At 33.8% G+C, this 19,486-nt stretch overlaps 3 protein-coding genes across 7 annotated transcripts; 1 reads left to right on the top strand and 2 right to left on the bottom strand.

Annotated features, from left to right (window-relative positions):
- Positions 1 to 193: 193 nt before the first annotated feature.
- LOC117785037 (calcium-transporting ATPase sarcoplasmic/endoplasmic reticulum type) lies at positions 194 to 13,820 on the bottom strand. Of its 5 annotated transcripts, none has more exons than XM_034622921.1 (10): positions 11,287 to 11,430; positions 7,156 to 7,303; positions 7,060 to 7,077; positions 6,895 to 6,977; positions 4,060 to 6,231; positions 3,868 to 3,983; positions 3,499 to 3,735; positions 3,301 to 3,418; positions 3,073 to 3,190; positions 194 to 471 (listed from the first exon to the last, which is right to left on the bottom strand). In XM_034622921.1, exons 2-10 carry the CDS (start codon positions 7,271 to 7,273, stop codon positions 443 to 445), a joined length of 3,009 nt encoding a protein of 1,002 aa, XP_034478812.1. In that variant the 5' UTR covers positions 7,274 to 7,303; positions 11,287 to 11,430; the 3' UTR covers positions 194 to 442. The 5 variants fall into 5 exon arrangements, with proteins under 5 accessions (XP_034478812.1, XP_034478813.1, XP_034478811.1 ...); XM_034622922.1 differs by lacking the exon at positions 194 to 471 and adding an exon at positions 672 to 978; XM_034622920.1 differs by lacking the exons at positions 194 to 471; positions 11,287 to 11,430 and adding an exon at positions 13,781 to 13,820 and having other exon boundaries at positions 2,689 to 3,190.
- A 626-nt stretch (positions 13,821 to 14,446) lies between these two features.
- On the bottom strand, positions 14,447 to 16,409 carry LOC117784428 (probable transaldolase). The gene is made up of 3 exons (XM_034622164.1): positions 16,258 to 16,409; positions 15,584 to 15,707; positions 14,447 to 15,316 (listed from the first exon to the last, which is right to left on the bottom strand). Exons 1-3 carry the CDS (start codon positions 16,352 to 16,354, stop codon positions 14,542 to 14,544), a joined length of 996 nt encoding a protein of 331 aa, XP_034478055.1. The 5' UTR covers positions 16,355 to 16,409; the 3' UTR covers positions 14,447 to 14,541.
- A 445-nt stretch (positions 16,410 to 16,854) lies between these two features.
- On the top strand, positions 16,855 to 18,744 carry LOC117784427 (WD repeat-containing protein 47). The gene is made up of 5 exons (XM_034622163.1): positions 16,855 to 17,000; positions 17,312 to 17,466; positions 17,529 to 17,925; positions 17,984 to 18,207; positions 18,274 to 18,744. Exons 1-5 carry the CDS (start codon positions 16,965 to 16,967, stop codon positions 18,497 to 18,499), a joined length of 1,038 nt encoding a protein of 345 aa, XP_034478054.1. The 5' UTR covers positions 16,855 to 16,964; the 3' UTR covers positions 18,500 to 18,744.
- Positions 18,745 to 19,486: the final 742 nt, after the last annotated feature.

The raw sequence follows: 19,486 nt of genomic DNA, 5'->3' as shown, positions 1-19,486 counted from the left end.
GGAGCTTTGGCATTGAGAAAAGAAATCAATACTTTTCGCCTTATGAATATGATTATCTGTCAGAATGATCAAAATGATGTGCATTTATTAAAAAACACAGTATATACACTTCAATTTATCTCAAAAATTAATTTTTATTAAGAGCTGTAAAGTAAAATATCATAATTGGTATTAAAAGAAAAACAACAAAATGTAATAGTTTTGTAATGTTTATTTAAATAATTTATTCTTACTAACCCGTGAGTTAAGATAGTTTTCCATTACTTTCTAATTCAAATAAATAATTATAATTTTATTCATGTTGGATAACAAATTGCAATTTTCAGGTAACAGGGCTGTCTGAGCAATTAATACAAGATTTATAAAGGTATACAAATCTGACATCCTTAAGGATCTCCTTCACGTTTGTATCGGTTTGAATAATGGCCAAGATCTTTACCATTTACCATGTTTTGGTGACGGCTTCAGGAACTACATTGTACACATATATAGATAATATATTTGTCAATAATTACCAATAATCGATTAAAATCAGCTCAAGCAATCGTATGCATTTGCAAACTGGAAACTGGAAAATTGAAAGGGGAGAACATCGGCAACAACTGAGGGAAGCGGCCTGCTTATCGGGGGTGTCGGGGGCGAGGGGTGTTTAAAAAGTAGTAGACCAGCAGTTCGGGTTTCAGTATTTATATTTCGTTATCAAGTTTCAGATATCTTACATGCTGAATTTGAAATATGAATTCATTCGTTTTGATTTTTTTTGTTTTACGTTCTTTTTGGTGTGAATATATGTTTTACTGTTTAGTCGACCATAATGTACAGCAATAGATCTCTCGCATTCACATAGACTTTGTGTTTGTTTTTGGCACACTAGTATTTCAAAATTGAACAACTTCACATACTTTTTCTATAGCAGGGATGGACTTAATTTATATTAAATTAATTAGGTGTCATCTAATTAACCAAATCGGGGATTTACTGTATAATAAAAAAACAATAAATTATATATAAAACAGTGGAATATTGGAATTGGTATATTGAAAGGATTCATTTCGTATCAATGAATCAATGACGCTCGTCAACAATTGCAAATGGCGAAGGCGTGGGCGTTGCGGTGAACGGGGGGCGTGGCTTTGCGGGCATTCATTCAAAAAAGCTACTTATAATGGGATCAGCAGGACGCCTCCACTGCACAATTCAATGGGTTTGTAGGCGCTCATTTTAGTTTTGCATATACATAATTACTAGTAGTAATGATTATGTTGTTTGTAATTTTTCTGTTTTGTTTATTTCACAGCGTCTATAATTTTTATAACAATGTATATAATGTAAATTTAAGTGAAATCTCTAAAATTGGTTAGATGCTTAATTATTTTTTGTTGTTTTCTTTTATTTTCACAGAAAGACCAAAATTTATATGCTATTATCTTTCATTCTTGTTTTATTTTCGACTAAATTGAAACGTAATAGGTTCCTATTGACTGTAAATAAAAATCAATGAAATAAATATCATCGACAATATCTAAGGATCCCATTTGCTTTCATTTACGTACACTCCATTGTCTAGTTGAAATTAGTCAGATTTAGTCTTCCCAATTTTCTAAATATTAGTCAAATGCTAATGTTTTACTCCTTTATAAAAATGTTGTCAAAATCTTCAAACTTTTGCTAAGATTTCAGTCTTGGACAAATGAAAGGTTGCTTACTTAACATTTCGACTTTCTAACCAGACATTGGGAAAATAGAAAATAGATCGGTTGAGAGGCAGCTTATTAGATCCAATTTGAGCCCTTGAGAAGAAACCGGATCTTAAGTCGGAATCTGGGCTGTTGAGCCTTAGTCTTAATAGGAGGGAAAACAATTGCGATTGATTATACTAAAAGATGAAGATTTATCCAATTGAATACACGCACTTCCCAATTTTTCCTGAATTTTGTTTAAGAGCGTCAGAAGAAATTTTCTAGTATTTCAATTCATGCTTAATTCTTATGATCTATGGAATGGATGAACCAATTATCTGTTCAAATTTATAACCGAACTCTGCCTGTAATAAGTCTACTTAACGCATAAGTAAATTGAATACAAAATATATATCCGCAATTCCATACACGTAAATTTTTACCAAGTTTGATGACTTTACGAATAACTAAAATATTACACACATATATATATAAATAAATATTGTTATATATGTAAGTATATGTGTCGTGTATATATATATATATATATAAATAGGAATTCAGGATTTATCTAATGTATCGAAAATTTATTAGTTTTATTAAGTATGACCCCTAATTGAAGAAATATTTACATAGATTTACGTATTCATCGTTCGTAGAGAATGTAATTTTGAAGTATTGTACAATAACTACAATTAATTATTTAATTTTTCTTTCTTCTTTTTTTTTTGTATTTTTGTTTTGTTTAGTTGTTTAAATATACTACAAAATCTAAGTTTGGAACTTCTGTTTTTTTTTTCTCTCTTTTGGAGACACTGCATAACGGAATTCGTAATGAAAATAAATAAAAGTTTTGTAAATAATCATAAAATTTCCAGCAAAAAAACATATTAAGCATTCTCTGAAACCTTCTACACGTATGTTTATATAAAAGATGAAAGTTTCTCAGCTACTGCATTGTATATACACAAAAGAGGGGAGGGAAAAAGAAAAACCATGAAAGATATTCAAACAGAACAGAAATTGTATGTAAACGTATTAAATTAATCGTTAGCTCATAATCTATTGACCAGTTCACGGCGTTGGTTTTAAATTAAGGGGTAACTTGATCGCTTATCAAAATATTGTGAGTTTTAGTAATATTCGGAATCAAATCTATGTTGTTCTTGATGTTGTTTTTGTTGTTGTTTGTTGTGGTGGTTAAAGTCGTTACTTTTAGGTAATTCTTTTTTTTTTATATTTAGTAACACTTTATGCTAGTAATTAGAATAATGATGTTGTTGGGCTTAATGATTATAATTATTATATTCTTAAAGCATCATAGCGTACAGCAGGCCAAAGAAGACAGCCCACATTAACACAATCCCATGCATTTTATATATCATGCTCTCACCATCTGCGATTTTTCTAGCAACAAATTTCAATGTTTCATCTAATAAAACTACAGGAATTGAGAATTTCATCACAGTTATCCATTCCTCAGCAGACAACGGTGTCACTTGGAAGACGTTCTGAAAGGAGATTACACAAAATTATAGAAAATAATATTTAATATCGTTGATAATTTACAAAAATAATTTTTAAAAATAATAATAAGAGTAACCAAATGATTAATACTTACAGAAAGTACATCCACATAAAGAATAACAAAGTGAAGAGTGAAGGAAAGGGCCATTGAACCAATCAACCACATGTTGCACCATGGAGGCATTGAAATCAAAGATTGATTCTCGGATAAGCTGAAAACAAAAGAAAACAAATGATTGTACAATCAGTCAATTAGTTTGTTGTTAATGCGAATAAACGATAAGAGCCTCACCTGTTCATGGCATTCAACATTTCAATTGTGACGAGCACAGACAAGGCCATGGTCATTGCATGAGGATCGCTGAAGATCTTGCAATCGACACCTTTGAATTCCTCGCCACCGCCCAAGCAGGACAGATGATGAGTGAGTTGCCAGTATGTTAGGCTTGGACCCTCAGACGAGAACAAGAACCACCAAGTGGCGGCACCAACAGTTGCTGCACCGACGTAGAAACCAATGGCCATGTAACTAAGCAAAAAAAAACAAATCGTTACACATTGTATATGAAATAGAATAAAATATTTGATACACTTGCAGAGCGCTTCACAAAACTTTAATACCCTCTGCAAGGGCATACAAATGTTTGGTCTCATTTCTAACCGGAAGAACAGCCATCCAGAGATTAAACCTTCGTCGGCCTTCCTGGGTGGTTTTTCCATGATATCCAAATCGGGTGGATTGAAGCCAAGAGCAGTGGCTGGGAGACCATCAGTAACCTAGATTTAAGTATAATAAAACAGTTTTAATAATGAATAAATTAATCAAATAAGCAATGAGTATGTAAATACGTACCAAGTTAACCCACAAGAGCTGAACTGGAATCAAAGCTTCAGGCAAACCAAGAGCAGCCGTTAGGAAGATGGAAACAACTTCACCAATGTTGGATGAAATCAGATAACGGATAAACTGCTTCATGTTGTTATAAATAGCGCGACCTTCTTCAACAGCGGATACAATAGATGAGAAGTTATCATCAGCCAAGACCATTTCAGCGGCAGATTTGGCGACAGCGGTACCAGAGCCCATGGCAATACCAATTTCAGCCTTCTTCAAAGCGGGAGCGTCATTGACACCATCACCTGTCATGGCGGAGATTTCATTCATGCCCTGCAGGAACTCAACAATCTTCGATTTGTGCTGTGGCTCCACGCGGGAGAAGAGACGAGAACGGGCAACGGCAGACTTTTGTTCAGCAGGCGACAGATCATCAAATTCACGTCCAGAATACGATTTGCCAGTGGTGTCTTCGTCTTCGGTAAAGACGCCAATGCGACGGCAGATTGCTTCAGCGGTGGCCTTGTTGTCACCAGTGATAACAATGACACGAATACCAGCGGCACGGCAACGAACAATCGAATCGAATACTTCTTTACGTGGAGGATCCAACATGCCAACGACACCGACAAAGGTCAGATTCACTTCATATTGATAGAACTTGGTCGAGTCTCCCAGATCCATCTCATCGGGACGCATTGGACTGTCGGCAACGGCAAGGGCCAAACAACGTAGAGTATCGCGTCCAGTACCATATTGGCCAGTTAGAGCAAGAATCTTGCTCTTCAGTGCCGATGTCAGAGGAACCTTGGATGTGCCGACGCGAGCGTGTGTGCAACGTTCCAGCACACCTTCGGGAGCACCCTTGACAAACAGTTTGGGACCAGTGCCCAGGCGAGAGGCCTTCAATGGTGTGCAGTAGGAGGACATGGATTTACGATCGCGTGAGAACTCCAGAGTGAATTCCTTCTTCCATTTGGTCTCAATCTCGCCACGGCAAGCAATGGCAGCTGATCTGCGATCCAAACCGGACTTGTTAACGTTGAAAGCATTCAATTTCTCGGACAGCACAATCAATGCGGTTTCAGTTGCTTCACCGACCTTCTCGAAAGCCTGCTTGAATTCGTTGTAATCAATGGCCGAGTCATTGCACATGATGCAGATGGTGGCCAATTCCTGCAGAGTGTCGTAATCGCTGGCCTTTGCACGCTGGCCGCCAAGGAAGAGCTCACCAATTGGTTCGTAGGTCGATCCGGTACATTCGAATTCCAAAAAGCTGCTGTCATTGCCCTCTACCTTATCGAAGACAAACAAGCGGGAGACGGACATTTGGTTGGTAGTGAGTGTGCCAGTTTTATCAGAGCAGATGACCGAAGTGCAGCCCAGAGTCTCAACAGATGGCAGGGAGCGAACAATGGCATTCTTCTTGGCCATGCGACGTGTGCCCAGAGCCAAGCAAGTGGTAATAACAGCGGGTAGACCCTCGGGAATGGCAGCGACAGCCAAGGCGACAGCAATCTTGAAATAGTAGATGGCTCCCTTGATCCATGATCCACCGTGGGCGGGATCGTTAAAGTGTCCAATGTTGATGGCCCAGACAGCAACGCAAATGATGGAGATAACCTTAGACAGCTGCTCGCCGAATTCATCCAATTTCTGTTGCAATGGTGTCTTGATCTCCTCCGTTTCGGACATCTCAATACGGATCTTACCGATGGCAGTCATGAGACCAGTTCCAATAACAACGCCACGTGCTTTGCCGGCAGCAACATTTGTGCCAGAGAATAGGATATTCTTCTTGTCCTGGTTAACAGCACGAGGATCTGGGATAGCGTCTGTGTGCTTAATAACTGATACTGACTCACCGGTCAGGATGGACTGATCAATTCTCAATGTTGTGGAATAGATGTGAGTAATACGAATATCAGCTGGGATCTTGTCACCGACAGACACCTCAACCAAATCTCCAGGAACAATTTCTTTCGCTCTCACTTTCTGAATACCAGACTTATCTTGCCGAACTACTTTACCCATCTCGGGCTCGTATTCTTTGAGTGCTTCAATTGCTGACTCGGCATTTCTTTCTTGCCAAACACCAACGACAGCATTTGCAATTAGAATAAGTAAAATGACTAAAGGTTCTACAAATGCAGTGAACGTCTCTTCATGTTCTTCAAAAAGCGCTAATACCTACAACAACAAAAAAGAGTTACAATCGTAAATTAATAAATATGAATAGATATAAAGGTTATCTTCGACATGCCGACGATTTAATACCCTTACAGAGCAACTATATGATATAGAACTCCGAAGTAGCCAAAATTGGTCAGTATATATAAGACGACATCAACTTTATATTTTTCGAGACTGGTTGAAATATCTTAAGAAACAAACGAGATTTCAATATAAAGGTTGATTTTCATCCGATCGTTATTATGAAAGCTATATAATATAGTGATCCGATCCGGCCACTCCCGATATATATACTGCCAGCAGCAAGTAGACGTATCTGAACCAAGTATTAACAAATCTAAGCGTTCAGTTTGCATAGAAACATACGGACTTGACTATATCGATTCGATCCGTCGTACTGATCAAGAACATATCGAGCCCTATTTGCATAAATAACGCAAACGACTTTTTTCAAAGTTGTTTTTTTTTTATGTAATTGTGTTCAAAAATATTGGCCCGTCAATTATAACGTAATCGACACACGACATACGAAACACGACACACAATAAATAAAAAAAAAAACTCTCCTGTAAAATTTGCTTTTTTTCGCTTACGTCTTTTATGCAAATAGGCCTCGATGTATAATAATATAAATAAAATAATAAAAGAGAAATGACTTACAAATGAAATGATGGCTGCCAATAGCAAAATCTTCACCAGAAGATCGTCGAACTGCTCTAAAACTAGTTGCCAAATACTCTTTCCTATAAATTAAAAGAGTTTTTATTAGATTTTATAACGATATTATGGGTATCAAATGCGGCAAATTGGAAAAGATTTACGCACCTTCCTCAGTCGGCAATTCTGCAAGAAAAATAGAAGAAAAAAAATCGTATTAGTTTAATAATCCTATCGCATTTAGCCTTGCAAACAAATACTTACCATTAGGTCCATATTTTTTCTGGTTCGCCTTGACCTGATCAGCGGATAGACCGCGTTCTCCGTCTGTGCCAAAGAAGTTCAGAGTTTGTTCGACGGTTTTTGCGTGGCCGTCTTCCATTTTGAATTGTTATCCTCTGCGTACAGTACCCTAAATTAAAAAGAAAACATCAAAATTATAATTATGAAAATTACTATTACTTTAATGACAATAAAATCAAAAGTCAATTTAATAAATTTTATCACAAACATTAAATAAGAATTTAGAGGTAAAAAATATATATTTTCACAGACAAAATCTATATGCAAAATTTACTCCCGTTTTGGGACAAATGCAAACGACGGACGTGATGTAGTTTGGAAATTATAGCCTAAGGCCCATAATATCAATGTCTACTTAAGATCGGAGACAACTAACCGAAAGATATTGTGACGTAAAATATATAGAAACTAATGTCAAATTTATAAATATTTCTCTTAAATAGTTCTGAACTATAGAATCCGCAAGAATTTAACTAATTTTGTGCAATGATTTTATCTATAAAATAAAAAATATAACGCATATTCTGTCAAAATTAAAAAAAATTTTTATTCTTAGGACTTGTGCGTCAATCAGACTATAGTCTGGAAGATAATACGAACTGATTACACTATGTTATGGTACAATTGATAATTTAAAAATGTTATTTGCAAGATCATCGAATGTATATTATGAAACAAATAGATATCCAAGTTGAATTATAACTTGTATTTTGGTGACAGTCGGATATGGCTAAGTCTACTGCTCATACTCCTTAAGCATAAACGCGTTAATTGGCACAGATAGATGGGAGATGCAATGAATTTTGCTACCTGTTACTTCTAATTGCACAAGTCTTTCTGCGTAATTCGGTGATTACAGGTAATAAAAATATCTACTTTGTTACCTCGTATCTCACAAGTGCTCGAGCAGCACAAAAAATATGTGTATACATATGAATGCATGTATTTGGCATGTACTTGTACGCTTATGTATATGAATATACATATATGTGGGTCTCTATAAATATATATTTCTATTGCGTTTAAATATCGTAATGAGTATCAGAAATTAAAGTTGTAGCAATACAGATGACTTGGAAAAGTAAGAAGCACGTATGAGGGCTACTACGTAAATACTACTATATATACATATATACTGAATGTATATACAATTACGTGTATTTTACTACTACATGGAGTACTGATGTAAATTTGTGTGCAACTAAGTATATAAAGTAATTTGTGTGTATAGATTGATATTCTAATGATACACGTGTGTCTGTGCATGCATACATACATATGTACATACAAACATACATCGTACGACTGTTGAATCGCAATAAATGTTAAGAAAACAAACACACACATAGCTATGCATATAATAATATTATAATATGAATTTCTTTCATTACCAATAAGTTTGATTAATTTTCGCAACGTTGACTTATGAGATTCACACACGTGTCACTTTTGTTCAACTATATATTATTTGCGAACAACACTCGGACGCAATGAGTACAACTTTTAGCAATCATTCAAAAGCGAAGAACTATATTTGTTAAGTACTTAATTTTTACTGCGACCAATATTTATATATTATACGTCCATGGCGCTTTTTTTTGTTCTAAATACATATGTGTACTCTGATAAAAAAAAAACAGTTAAAAGCCGCTTATTAATAAGTTTCTCCGGCGTATTTTCGACTATGACATGACAATATCGATGCTAGGGCTGATTTTAGCTCTTATCAATTATCGAAATATCGATAGCCGGTAAATGCAGTACAAGAATTATCATTGAATTAAAAGTTGGCACTTGTAAAAAGCATCTATATTAGAAATAAAATAATTTTGTAGTATTTAAGTATTCCCTATAAATTGAATATGAAATGTATTGGTATCGATATGTATATATCGATAATAACAGTCCCATTTAAACAGAAACAAATCGAAATGGTAATTGTTTCAAAATGATTGCGCATAACTGCATGTTGCAATGTGTTGCAGAAGTATGTATCATTACCAAGTTTACACGACAGCTTAAGTCGATTGAAAATTAGTTGTTGACTCACTTCTTACTTAAGTCAGGTTTAGCTTCCTGATCTAATTTTCAATAAATTATTATATTATATTATGTGAACGCGCAAAATGTATTTACATAAACCTAAATAAATATTTGTAGATAGAACTGTTGTATCTTCTTTGTAAGGTGCAGCTGCGCATGACGGACGGTCAGACAGACAATTAGACATATGGTCATGGCTAGAGCCCTCATATTTGTAACTATAAATAAAAATGTTTAAATTTTGCTCACAACCAATTTATCTTCATAATACTCGTACCTGAGAAAATTCTTCAAATTGTATTTGCTCTATTATTAAAAGAAATTACGTAAATTATAAAAAAAAAGACAAAATGAACAATACACTCTGAGCGCAAGCATAAAATAAATTCTTTGGCGCATTAAAATTTTAGTTATCATTTTTGAGTGACCGCTGTATATATTTGTATATGTATGTATTTTAACACGGAACCTGGCCAACTGCGCTGTGCTGAAATATGTGGCTTTTTAGTATTGTCATCTATTTTTGCCCACCGATCGAGCTGCCAGTTATCTGGTAACACAAATTTCATAAAATTCGTTTTTTTAACGATCGTTCCTATGACAATTTTATACATACATATGTATATCAAATATAAGAAAAGAAATTATGTATTGAGATTTTGGGGTCAGAAATATGTATGTATTTACGTATAAAGCTTTGTTAATGAGTTACACATTTGTAATACATTTTAAATAGCATTTGAAAGGGTATTCAAATGGTATATTCATTTATATAATACGTGTATTTCAGAATGCAAAAAAAAAAAATATATATATATATATAAATATATATATGTGTGTATTTGTATTTGTGTTTCTGTTGATGTTCATGAAATATTCTGAGTATGTGTATAAATATACTGACAAACATATATATATGTATGTATGTACATAATATATGTATTCTTGTGTGCAGGTAGTTCTAACCAATATATATATATATATATATGTACATATAGAGATTATATACGGCCATACATACATGTGTATGTATTTTTGGGGAAAATCTTTTCGAGTCTACAAGATAATAGCTAAAAATAGAACTTTAGCTGCTAGGAGTCTTTTGCATGTATAAATATGTATATATGTATGTACATACTACACTTACACATGCATACATAAATCGGCGTATGCACACACATACTTATGTGATTATAATCACAATATACATACAAGCACATGTATCTACACAAAATGTGTGTACATAAGTAAGTATATATGTATACATATTAAAGTATGGAAATGTTTTAAAGGTAACACCTGCTGTAGAATGTTTTTCATTTCAAATATTTTGCCATGATTTCGATTACATAATCATTTTGTTCACTCACATATACATACTTATCTTCCTATACATGTGCATGACATTGTTAATTTTTGTATCTTTGTTTCTATCTATTTATATATAGAAGTGAAAAACAAGAGAGGATAAACAGAAGGTTTAATTTTATAAAAACGTTATTCAGTTATAGGAAACACATCTACACACGTGCGTGTAAATATGTATGAGCCAATAAATGTAAGAGCATTCCATGATATAGTATTTACAGGATACGTGGAAAATTATTCAATATTTCAGCAAGTTGGAAAGGTGTTTTCTTTTTTATTTACGTATGTATGTATGGTATGAATGTACTTATATTTGCATATGCACATACATTTGTATTATGAGGTGTGAAACATAGAATTGTATTGAATTTTAAATAAAATTTCAATACATTTTTAGTTTAATAACTTTTGGATTTTTTAAAAAATACACTTTCAAGCACCAACTTTATGTACAAAAACAAGAACAAATCTGTATATTTGTGTGTAAATTTCTTCAGATGTATGTACAATTTCTTAAGTCCGCGGGTTTTTTGTTCCTTTTGCAATTTCAAAAAGTTTCCTTTTTTTATATTTTTATGCACACATGGATGGATATGTAATTGGTATAGTTGCAGAGATTTGTTGTTCACTAATTATGATCATAGTTTATTGGAATTGTTGCAATAATTCAACAAAACTTACAATTTTAATTCTTAACAAAATTCAAAATCCGTTATTATATAATAATTTTGTTTAGTCAAGCGACCAAGAGCTAACACAAAGATCGCGCTATTATAACGATCAACGGCAACTGAACGCAAGGAGAACGCTGCTTGATGAGAGTGTCTATTTGAATTACAAAATTCATATATTTTGGCAAAATTCCCAAAACTAGATACACTCTCTATTTTGGCCCGGGAAAATACTTTTAGCACGCACAAACTTTTAAGCACTTACCACCTATCCGATCTTTTGCGGTTGTGTTAGTGTATACACACACACACTCACATACTTGCGTCTGTATATGTACATACAAAAAAAAAACACGTTTGAATATTATTTGATGTATATACATACATGCCGTTTGTATATCTACACATAAATAATTCATATGCACACATACAGAAGAATGTACAAATATACATATGTAGAATTGCACATACACTTTCATATATACTACATTTATTGAGCTTTTGATCTAGGATTAATCCGTCTTGAGCAGGAACATTTAAATCATGGGAACTAACTTTTCAACTGTCTACCTGAATACACATTCTTCATCCTGCTCTTAATTTTTTAAAAATGTGATATTTATATTTTATCTACTCTTCATGTGGAAATCGGAAGACTTCAGCTTTATGCAAAATCATGTTTTTTGAGTTAAGACAGTTTTAAAGTAAATGATCGATATATATTTATTGGCATGTATATTTATGTAATAAAAAATAATAATTTAAATACTTAGGAAAGGGTATATTCAAGTCTTTCAATTGAAGGTAAAACAAGGAAGGTGACATTTCTAACCTCACAAAATTATATGTGTATATACGCATGTATGTGTGTTTGCACACATCAATATACCATGTGTATATAAATAAGTACACCGTGAGTCGATCATATCTGTCTGTCATTTGGCTGCCTGTCAGTCTGTATGACTGCTTCTATCTTTCGCAAGAATATCTTGGACATATTCTCCACTATCCTATCCAACTGATGAAATAAAACGTATTATACCCGCATTTTGTTGTTAACTAGTTATGTAAATTTAAACTTTGAATCGATTATTTTATCGAAACGTAAAATCGACTAAAAATATAGTCGTCGATCTTTCGATGTATTTTTACATCACTACAATTAACTTTTCCTTTTGTGTGGAAAATTGTGACTCCTTCTTAGGGTATCCATGAGTCGACTGCTTTTTCTTGATTTTATTTTAATTCTGTACACCTTGCAGAACTCATTATAGCACCATTTGTCACGCTGTTCCGTATTGAAGGACGTGTCACTGATATACAAATGTACTTTGTACATGCATATGTATGTATATATATATTTATGTATGAGTACTCACTCATAAATACAAAAGTATGCACAGCATATTACTCTTGAATAGATTTAAGGTTTAGTCATAAGTGTAAGTTTAATATCTCATTCTTAATATCTCATATCTAATTATTTTGACAAATGAAAATTAAGTAAAATTTCTATTCAAATATTAAAATAAATTTGTACTAAAAACCAAAACTAGTTTTTTGTACTCAATGTACCATTTTTGTCCTATTTATGTGCTCGGAAGTGTATGGTACGTATGTATCTACATAGCATGTGTATGTAACATATGTATGTGCATACAAATAAGTGCATGTTTTTACACCTCGCGTTTAAAGCAAATGGGTATAATAAAGTTGTGCAAATTTACTGTGCTGACCCTAAAAATAGAACTGTCACATATTATAAATTTCAAGTGATTTAAACAAGAAAAATATTTTAGGTTAATTATTTTGAATGCGTACATAAATCATATTTAATATATGTAAGTTAAGAAATTACAATATAACAATGTAACTTGTGCTTATAGTTTTATGACATTTTAGAATGACTCAATGAGAATTAAAAGTATTAAAATTATTGTTGTTCCCCACGATAGTAGCTTTTATTTATAGCAGTTGTCCTGTCTGAGTCACACGTATGTATGTACGTATGTGTATAATTGTACAATAAAGCTTATCAGAATTAAAAGAGTTACCGACAATCAAAGCTTAACATAAACCAGGACTTCGATTTCGATACCTTAAAGTTCTCGAACGTATACACAACATTATTATACCCTACATTGCCCTTTATACAAAAGGGTATAATATGGCAACACAAGTGCAGTTTGTTTTTAAAAATAGTCATGTAATATAGTACAAATGTACAAGTGTACATATTCGTTATATATAACTAGCTGGTCCGGTTTTGCCCGTGTCATTGTTGTCATAAAAATTAATTAGGAACCATTGTGATGAAACACAACATTTGGCATAATCGACCTCGATCCCAATTTTTCACCCGATGGGCTGCGTTTGACAAGAATCAAGAAACTATAACACTTTTCCACAAGAGGAAGACCATTTCTTAAATTATTTATTAATAATTATAATTATTATTCACCAATTAGAGTAGAAATTTCGCTCAGATCCGTTTAAGTACTTACACTCTTATGCCCGAACGGAAACTATGGTGCACATTAAAATGAGCTTCCTAGATCTTTCTGTTTTGTCTGTGCATAGACACATACATACATACATAAGATATATGAATGAACGAACCCACATACATATTTAAATACAAACAGAAGTACATCGATGATATTTTTACATACATACGTAAATGTACAATCAATGAAATTATGCATGTACATAGGTTTTTGAAAATACTTTTATATAAATACATATCTACATCAAATACGTTTGTAAAATTGCAGCCTCTCAAAAAGTTGGCAAGGGGCTTGCGCTCTTCGCTCAATTCTCAATGATATCTACGTTTCACTCTCTGTCGTAACACCTTTGTTTCTACACTTCCAAACATTTTCCAATGCTTAGACATCAATAACATGCACTACATAGTCAGTCTGTTCCATTAGTTTACATTTTTAAATTTAACATTCTCAACTATTCCTGTTTCCATTCCAGATATTTTTTTAATATCAATTTATCGATTGATAACATGCAGTTCAAATACAATCAAAATATCCTTGTGCTGCTAAGACGAGAAAAGCTCTGCGCTCTGTAAACTGAATGAGGGGGTATTTTAAAATTTTTAAACTTGTTTTAAAACAGCTTTATAGTGTATGTCCATCTATTAATGATACGATTGCTAATTAAAGGTTTGATACAAAAATAGTTTTATTTAAGTAAATGCATATTGATTACTTAGTAAATTCCAACAAAAATATCAAATTAAGAGTCAAGAAAATTATGCAAAATGCTTCTTAATAACATTTTCGAGTTTCACTGTATCCACAGCGAATTTTCGAATGCCTTCAGATAGTTTATCAGTCGCCATGGCATCTTCGTTCAATAACCATCTAAATTTGCTCTCATCGACAGAGATCTTCTCAATGTTTTGCAGTTTCGCATTGTTCACTGACAAATGCGGTTTTACAACACTCTCATCATTTTCCAGCTCCTTTAATAGGGTTGGACTGATGGTAAGCAAGTCACATCCAGCTAATGCTTTAATTTCTCCAATATTTCTAAACGATGCTCCCATAACTAATGTTTTATAATCGAATTTCTTGTAATAGTTATAGATGCTTGTAACTGATACCACACCAGGGTCCAGCAGGGGCTCAAACTTCTTGGAATCCGTATTTGCCACATACCAATCCAGTATACGTCCAACAAATGGGGAGATCAACGTTACGCCAGCTTCGGCGCAGGCTACTGCCTGGGCAAACGAGAACAGAAGCGTCAGATTGCAGTGCACACCATGTTCCTTTTCTAAAATTTCGGCCGCTTTTATACCCTCCCAAGTTGAGGCCAGCTTAATTAAAATGCGCTCCTTTTCTATCCCAAAGGATTTGTACAGCTCAATTAACTTCAATGCCTTTTTCACACTTTTCTCAGTGTCGAACGAGATGCGAGCATCGATTTCAGTGGAAACTCTTCCAGGCACAATTTTCAAAATTTCGCATCCAAACAAGACGCACAGATAATCCATGGCTTCCGCTACTTGATTCTCCAAAGAGCTGAAATAAAAAATGTAGGCAAGAAGTAAGATATTTTGACTGAATATAACAAAGATGTAGCTGATCGACTGGGCCAGAAGAGCCATTAAGACGAGAAAATGAACAATTGTGACTGATAATTTAAAAAAGTGGAGCAAGTTGATGCGACCCTGAAACATTTGGAAACGGAACAAATTTTCTCTGAGCTCATCTCTAAGAAACTTATTTAAGGGGTGAAATTACAATTGTTCTCCATATTGTCAGTTGGTTCATTAATGAATACATTACCCTGCTTTAGATTTTCCATAATCAACTGCATTGCGAACTAGGTATTGATAGCGTTCCATAGTTGACGCAGATAAAATAAGCGATGGATTAGTCGTTGCATCCGTAGGCTTATAGATATTGATGGCTAAAACAAAATAAGCGTTGGGTTAGTTGCAGCGTGCACAGGCAAACTTGTTTAATAATAATTAACATTTGCATTTATAAATTAGCTTTATTTCGATCAGTCTGGCAGTGAAAGCGAACTAAGCACAGGCATTGAAAATTAGCTGAAACTGCATATTTTGGATAATTGTGTATTCATTAACACATATCACTTTACCTTTAAGAACCTTATCAGTATATCACTTTCATTTATATATGTACATATGTATACACTTTAAGGTCAAACAAAAGTCGGACTCACCTTCGACTTTAACTTTTATTTGAACTTCATAAATATGAACATATACTTTTGCAAATTGCGTGATATTTGATATTGCGATCAGAATAATGAAGGTAGATTTATCTTTCAAATTGGAACTCAGTTTAGCCAATAAGCGTAGATTTCAGTAACACACACTCACACATGTTTTTACAGACTCATGCCATATGCAAGGCAAAAGCAAATGCACATTAAACAGCAAGTCGGTTGATATACATTTATGATATTAATAAACTTATAAAGCTTAATTTACCTTCAAAGTCACCGGTATCGGCAACAATTGTAGTTATTTTTTTAAGCTGTTCTAGAGCCGACATTTTCTGCTTCTTTACCACGCGATCACCTTCCATTTCCCAATTTAAATGGTGCTGGAATAGAGATGAGGATTATGCAGTCGTCAACATCGATTATTTTAAACGGTTATCGATACCAGCAGTATGGTACTTTTTGATACATGACATATAAAAACATTTATAAATTAAATACATAAGTGAATCTCCCTTATGCTATACATTTTATTTAACTATCGAAATCAGTAAATATATATAGTTCAATAACAAATTTAATAATATACATACGAATGAGGTAATCTTGAAACACCCTGTGATGGCTTGCGTTTCGATTAGTTTCTTCTGATTTCTTTCTTACTCCTTAAATATATTTTACTACAGCATTGTGTGGTTAATTTTTATTTTAATTTAAATTTTTATTTTTCTTCTAAAGAACACAAATTAAAATTCCGAAAAATGTTATGAATTGATTTCGATAATTTTTCAATAAGCAAATGTAAAATTTTGCAACACTTAACGCAACTTTCATTTTAATGATTCCCCTAATGAGTTTTAATAAAAGAACGACATTGTATTGGATATTACAATCTAGTGCCTAGCCCACAATCTGCCTTATTTTACATAGAAAAGTTTCGTATTTTCTTAAACAAATTCTTTTTATATTATTTTAATGAATACTGACGAGAGGGATACAAACTTAAGAGAGGTGAATAAAACGCTTTGGGTTTATTTCTTTTTATTAAAGATGATCAACAGACTTATGAATTAACGAATTAACATAATGTTTATTTTTTTTTATAAATTTTATAAATTGTTTTATTTATAATAATAATAAATTACTAAACAAGATAATAGGAATTTCACTAAATTTCTAATTGTAAATTTAAGATATTCATTAGTTTCTATATCAGTTTTTGTGATGTGGTCTTACCAAATTTAGATACATACTAGCTGTGTAGTAGAGATTCTATAGTCTCTCTCTGTTTCAGAGATTTAATGGTCTTTAACATATTTTAGAGTGATGACCGTTCACATTTTGTAGCTGTTACAACTATATCGGATTCGCAAGCGATTCGGAGTGTTGATTTTCATCCCGATGGAAAGCTTTACGCGGTGGGATCGAACTCTAAAACCTTCCGAATTTGTCAATATCCTCAACTGTCTAAGCTGAGGTAATATAAAATATACTTGCATTTGATTTTCTATTACTGTTTAATTATTCATTAATTATTAGACAAGATCAACACATTTATCCGCCATCCGTTTTATGCAAACGGACAAAACACCATAGAGGCTCAATATATTGCACATGTTGGTCGGCAGATGGAGAAATCGTTGCAACCGGATCAAATGACAAGACCATCAAGTATATGAGATTCAATAAAGATACTAATCAGCTGGTTGGCCATGAGGTGGAACTGAACATGCATGATGGAACTGTCAGGGATATGTGTTTCCTGGACAACTCATCGACGAAATCGCGATTGCTTGTCAGCGGAGGAGCTGGCGATTGTAAGATCTACGTCACAGACTGTGTGACAGGAATGCCCTTCCAGGTGTTTAGTGGTCATACCGGGCACATTTCATCCCTGTACAGTTGGAACAATGCAATGTTCGTGTCGGGATCACAGGTAATCACGAAGGATTAATCTTTCCTCGATTTACTTAGACTCATGGGGTAATCCGCAGGATCAAACGATACGATTTTGGGACCTCCGGGTGAATGTTGCAGTTAACTCCTTTGATAGTGAGTACAAGGGAGGAGCTCTGCAGAACTCTCCAGTAACTGCAGTATGTGTGGATCCCACAGGACGACTTCTTGTCTCAGGACACGCAGATAGCGCCTGTGTACTTTATGACATTCGTGGAAATAGGATTATACAACGATTCTATCCGCATGACGCCGAAATCAGGTATGTTCTCAACTGATCACACAAAGTTTATTTGTTTAACGCATGTTTTCTACTCTTTCACTTAAGATGCGTTCGATTCTCTCCATCTGCTTACTATATGCTTACGTGTAGCTATGATAACACCATCAAGCTTACAGATCTGCAGGGCGATCTAGCAAACGATCTTGCCTCAGTGGTTGTGGCAAGGCATAAAGACAAGGCTATTACAATCAGATGGCATCCAACCGAATTTTCCTTTATTTCGACGTCTGCGGACAAGACGGCCACATTATGGGCACTACCTCCATCTTAATCTATGTAAAATCCATTTTACATCAATATTTCGGTATATTTGTTAGATGCTACACGGATTGGAAGATAAAATGTTGGGATTCACTTTAATTTGATTGAAAAGACATATTTAATAGTTATTAATATTTATTCTAGTAATTTAAATTGGGTAAAGAGAGCAAAGACCTATATATAACTCGTAACTTGCATTTTATGCGTATTTTGTATAAAAATTCACAATAAAGTTTTAACAAAATAAGTCTCCACCTTGAAATTGCCTACCTGTATACAGGGGCTTGTCAGAACTTCCTCGACATATATTTCTTCTTCTTCATTGATCTCAAAAACCACGAGCGAATTAGTAAAAGCTTAAGACATATCCAAACTGGAAGTTTTGTAACCTTTCTGTGGGCTAAGAACCTATGAGAAGCCATGACTCGGAAATATCGTTAGTTGCCGAAGGACATCAGAAGTCCGTGGAAGACCCTTTTTGAATTATCGGGTAATCGAATGCGGGTCGTTGTCATTAACGCCTCGCTAGCTGAGTATTTGCCATTCCGTTATCGAGTCGTTAGATGCGAGTGTTATTGAAATACACGGTACGGTATCGATAGGTTGACATCGCTTAATGCAATGATCCTTAAGTTGGTTAGAATATACACATTTAAAATCACGGCATTGTGATTCCTATTTGGAACTCCTTGGTTCAGCTCAAACATTTAAACACAAGCTTTAGATTTTTTACCTTGTCTTGAATATGTACATAATGCAAGGGATTACAAATGTGTGCTTTACCGAGAAACATTTTCGAACATAATGTGTGAACTATTCGAATATATAATAATGATTAAATTATATATGTGTACTTTCGATAGAGATCTGCAATCAGCAGTTTTTTTTTTTGGGTTCAACTAGGAAATTTTTATTGATCACATTAAATTAAAGAATTAAAATTCATAAAATTCCAAAACTTGCATTGCACACCTCGCTTGATGTTCCCTTACTGCCA

This window comes from Drosophila innubila, assembly GCF_004354385.1.
Source record: "Drosophila innubila isolate TH190305 chromosome 2R unlocalized genomic scaffold, UK_Dinn_1.0 1_C_2R, whole genome shotgun sequence".
NCBI lineage: Eukaryota > Metazoa > Arthropoda > Insecta > Diptera > Drosophilidae > Drosophila > Drosophila innubila.
Note: the sequence above shows the minus strand (reverse complement) of the source record. Positions and strands in the feature narration are given on the sequence as shown.

Bases quoted from the DNA above. Each gene is read 5' to 3' on its own strand.
- LOC117785037 (XM_034622920.1), bottom strand. From the start codon at position 7,273: ATGGAAGACGGCCACGCAAAAACCGTCGAACAAACTCTGAACTTCTTT. The intron at 6,232-6,894 runs GTAAGTCATTTC...TTGTTGTTGTAG, and splicing joins TGGCAGCCATCATTTCATTT to GTATTAGCGCTTTTTGAAGA. The intron at 3,984-4,059 runs GTACGTATTTAC...ACTTAAATCTAG, and splicing joins AGCTCTTGTGGGTTAACTTG to GTTACTGATGGTCTCCCAGC.
- LOC117784428 (XM_034622164.1), bottom strand. From the start codon at position 16,354: ATGGAAGGTGATCGCGTGGTAAAGAAGCAGAAAATGTCGGCTCTAGAA. The intron at 15,708-16,257 runs GTAAATTAAGCT...ATTTTGTTTTAG, and splicing joins CGATACCGGTGACTTTGAAG to CCATCAATATCTATAAGCCT. The intron at 15,317-15,583 runs GTAATGTATTCA...TTTTTATTTCAG, and splicing joins TATGGAAAATCTAAAGCAGG to CTCTTTGGAGAATCAAGTAG.
- LOC117784427 (XM_034622163.1), top strand. From the start codon at position 16,965: ATGAATACTGACGAGAGGGATACAAACTTAAGAGAG. The intron at 17,467-17,528 runs GTAATATAAAAT...ATTAATTATTAG, and splicing joins CCTCAACTGTCTAAGCTGAG to ACAAGATCAACACATTTATC. The intron at 17,926-17,983 runs GTAATCACGAAG...GGTAATCCGCAG, and splicing joins TGTTCGTGTCGGGATCACAG to GATCAAACGATACGATTTTG.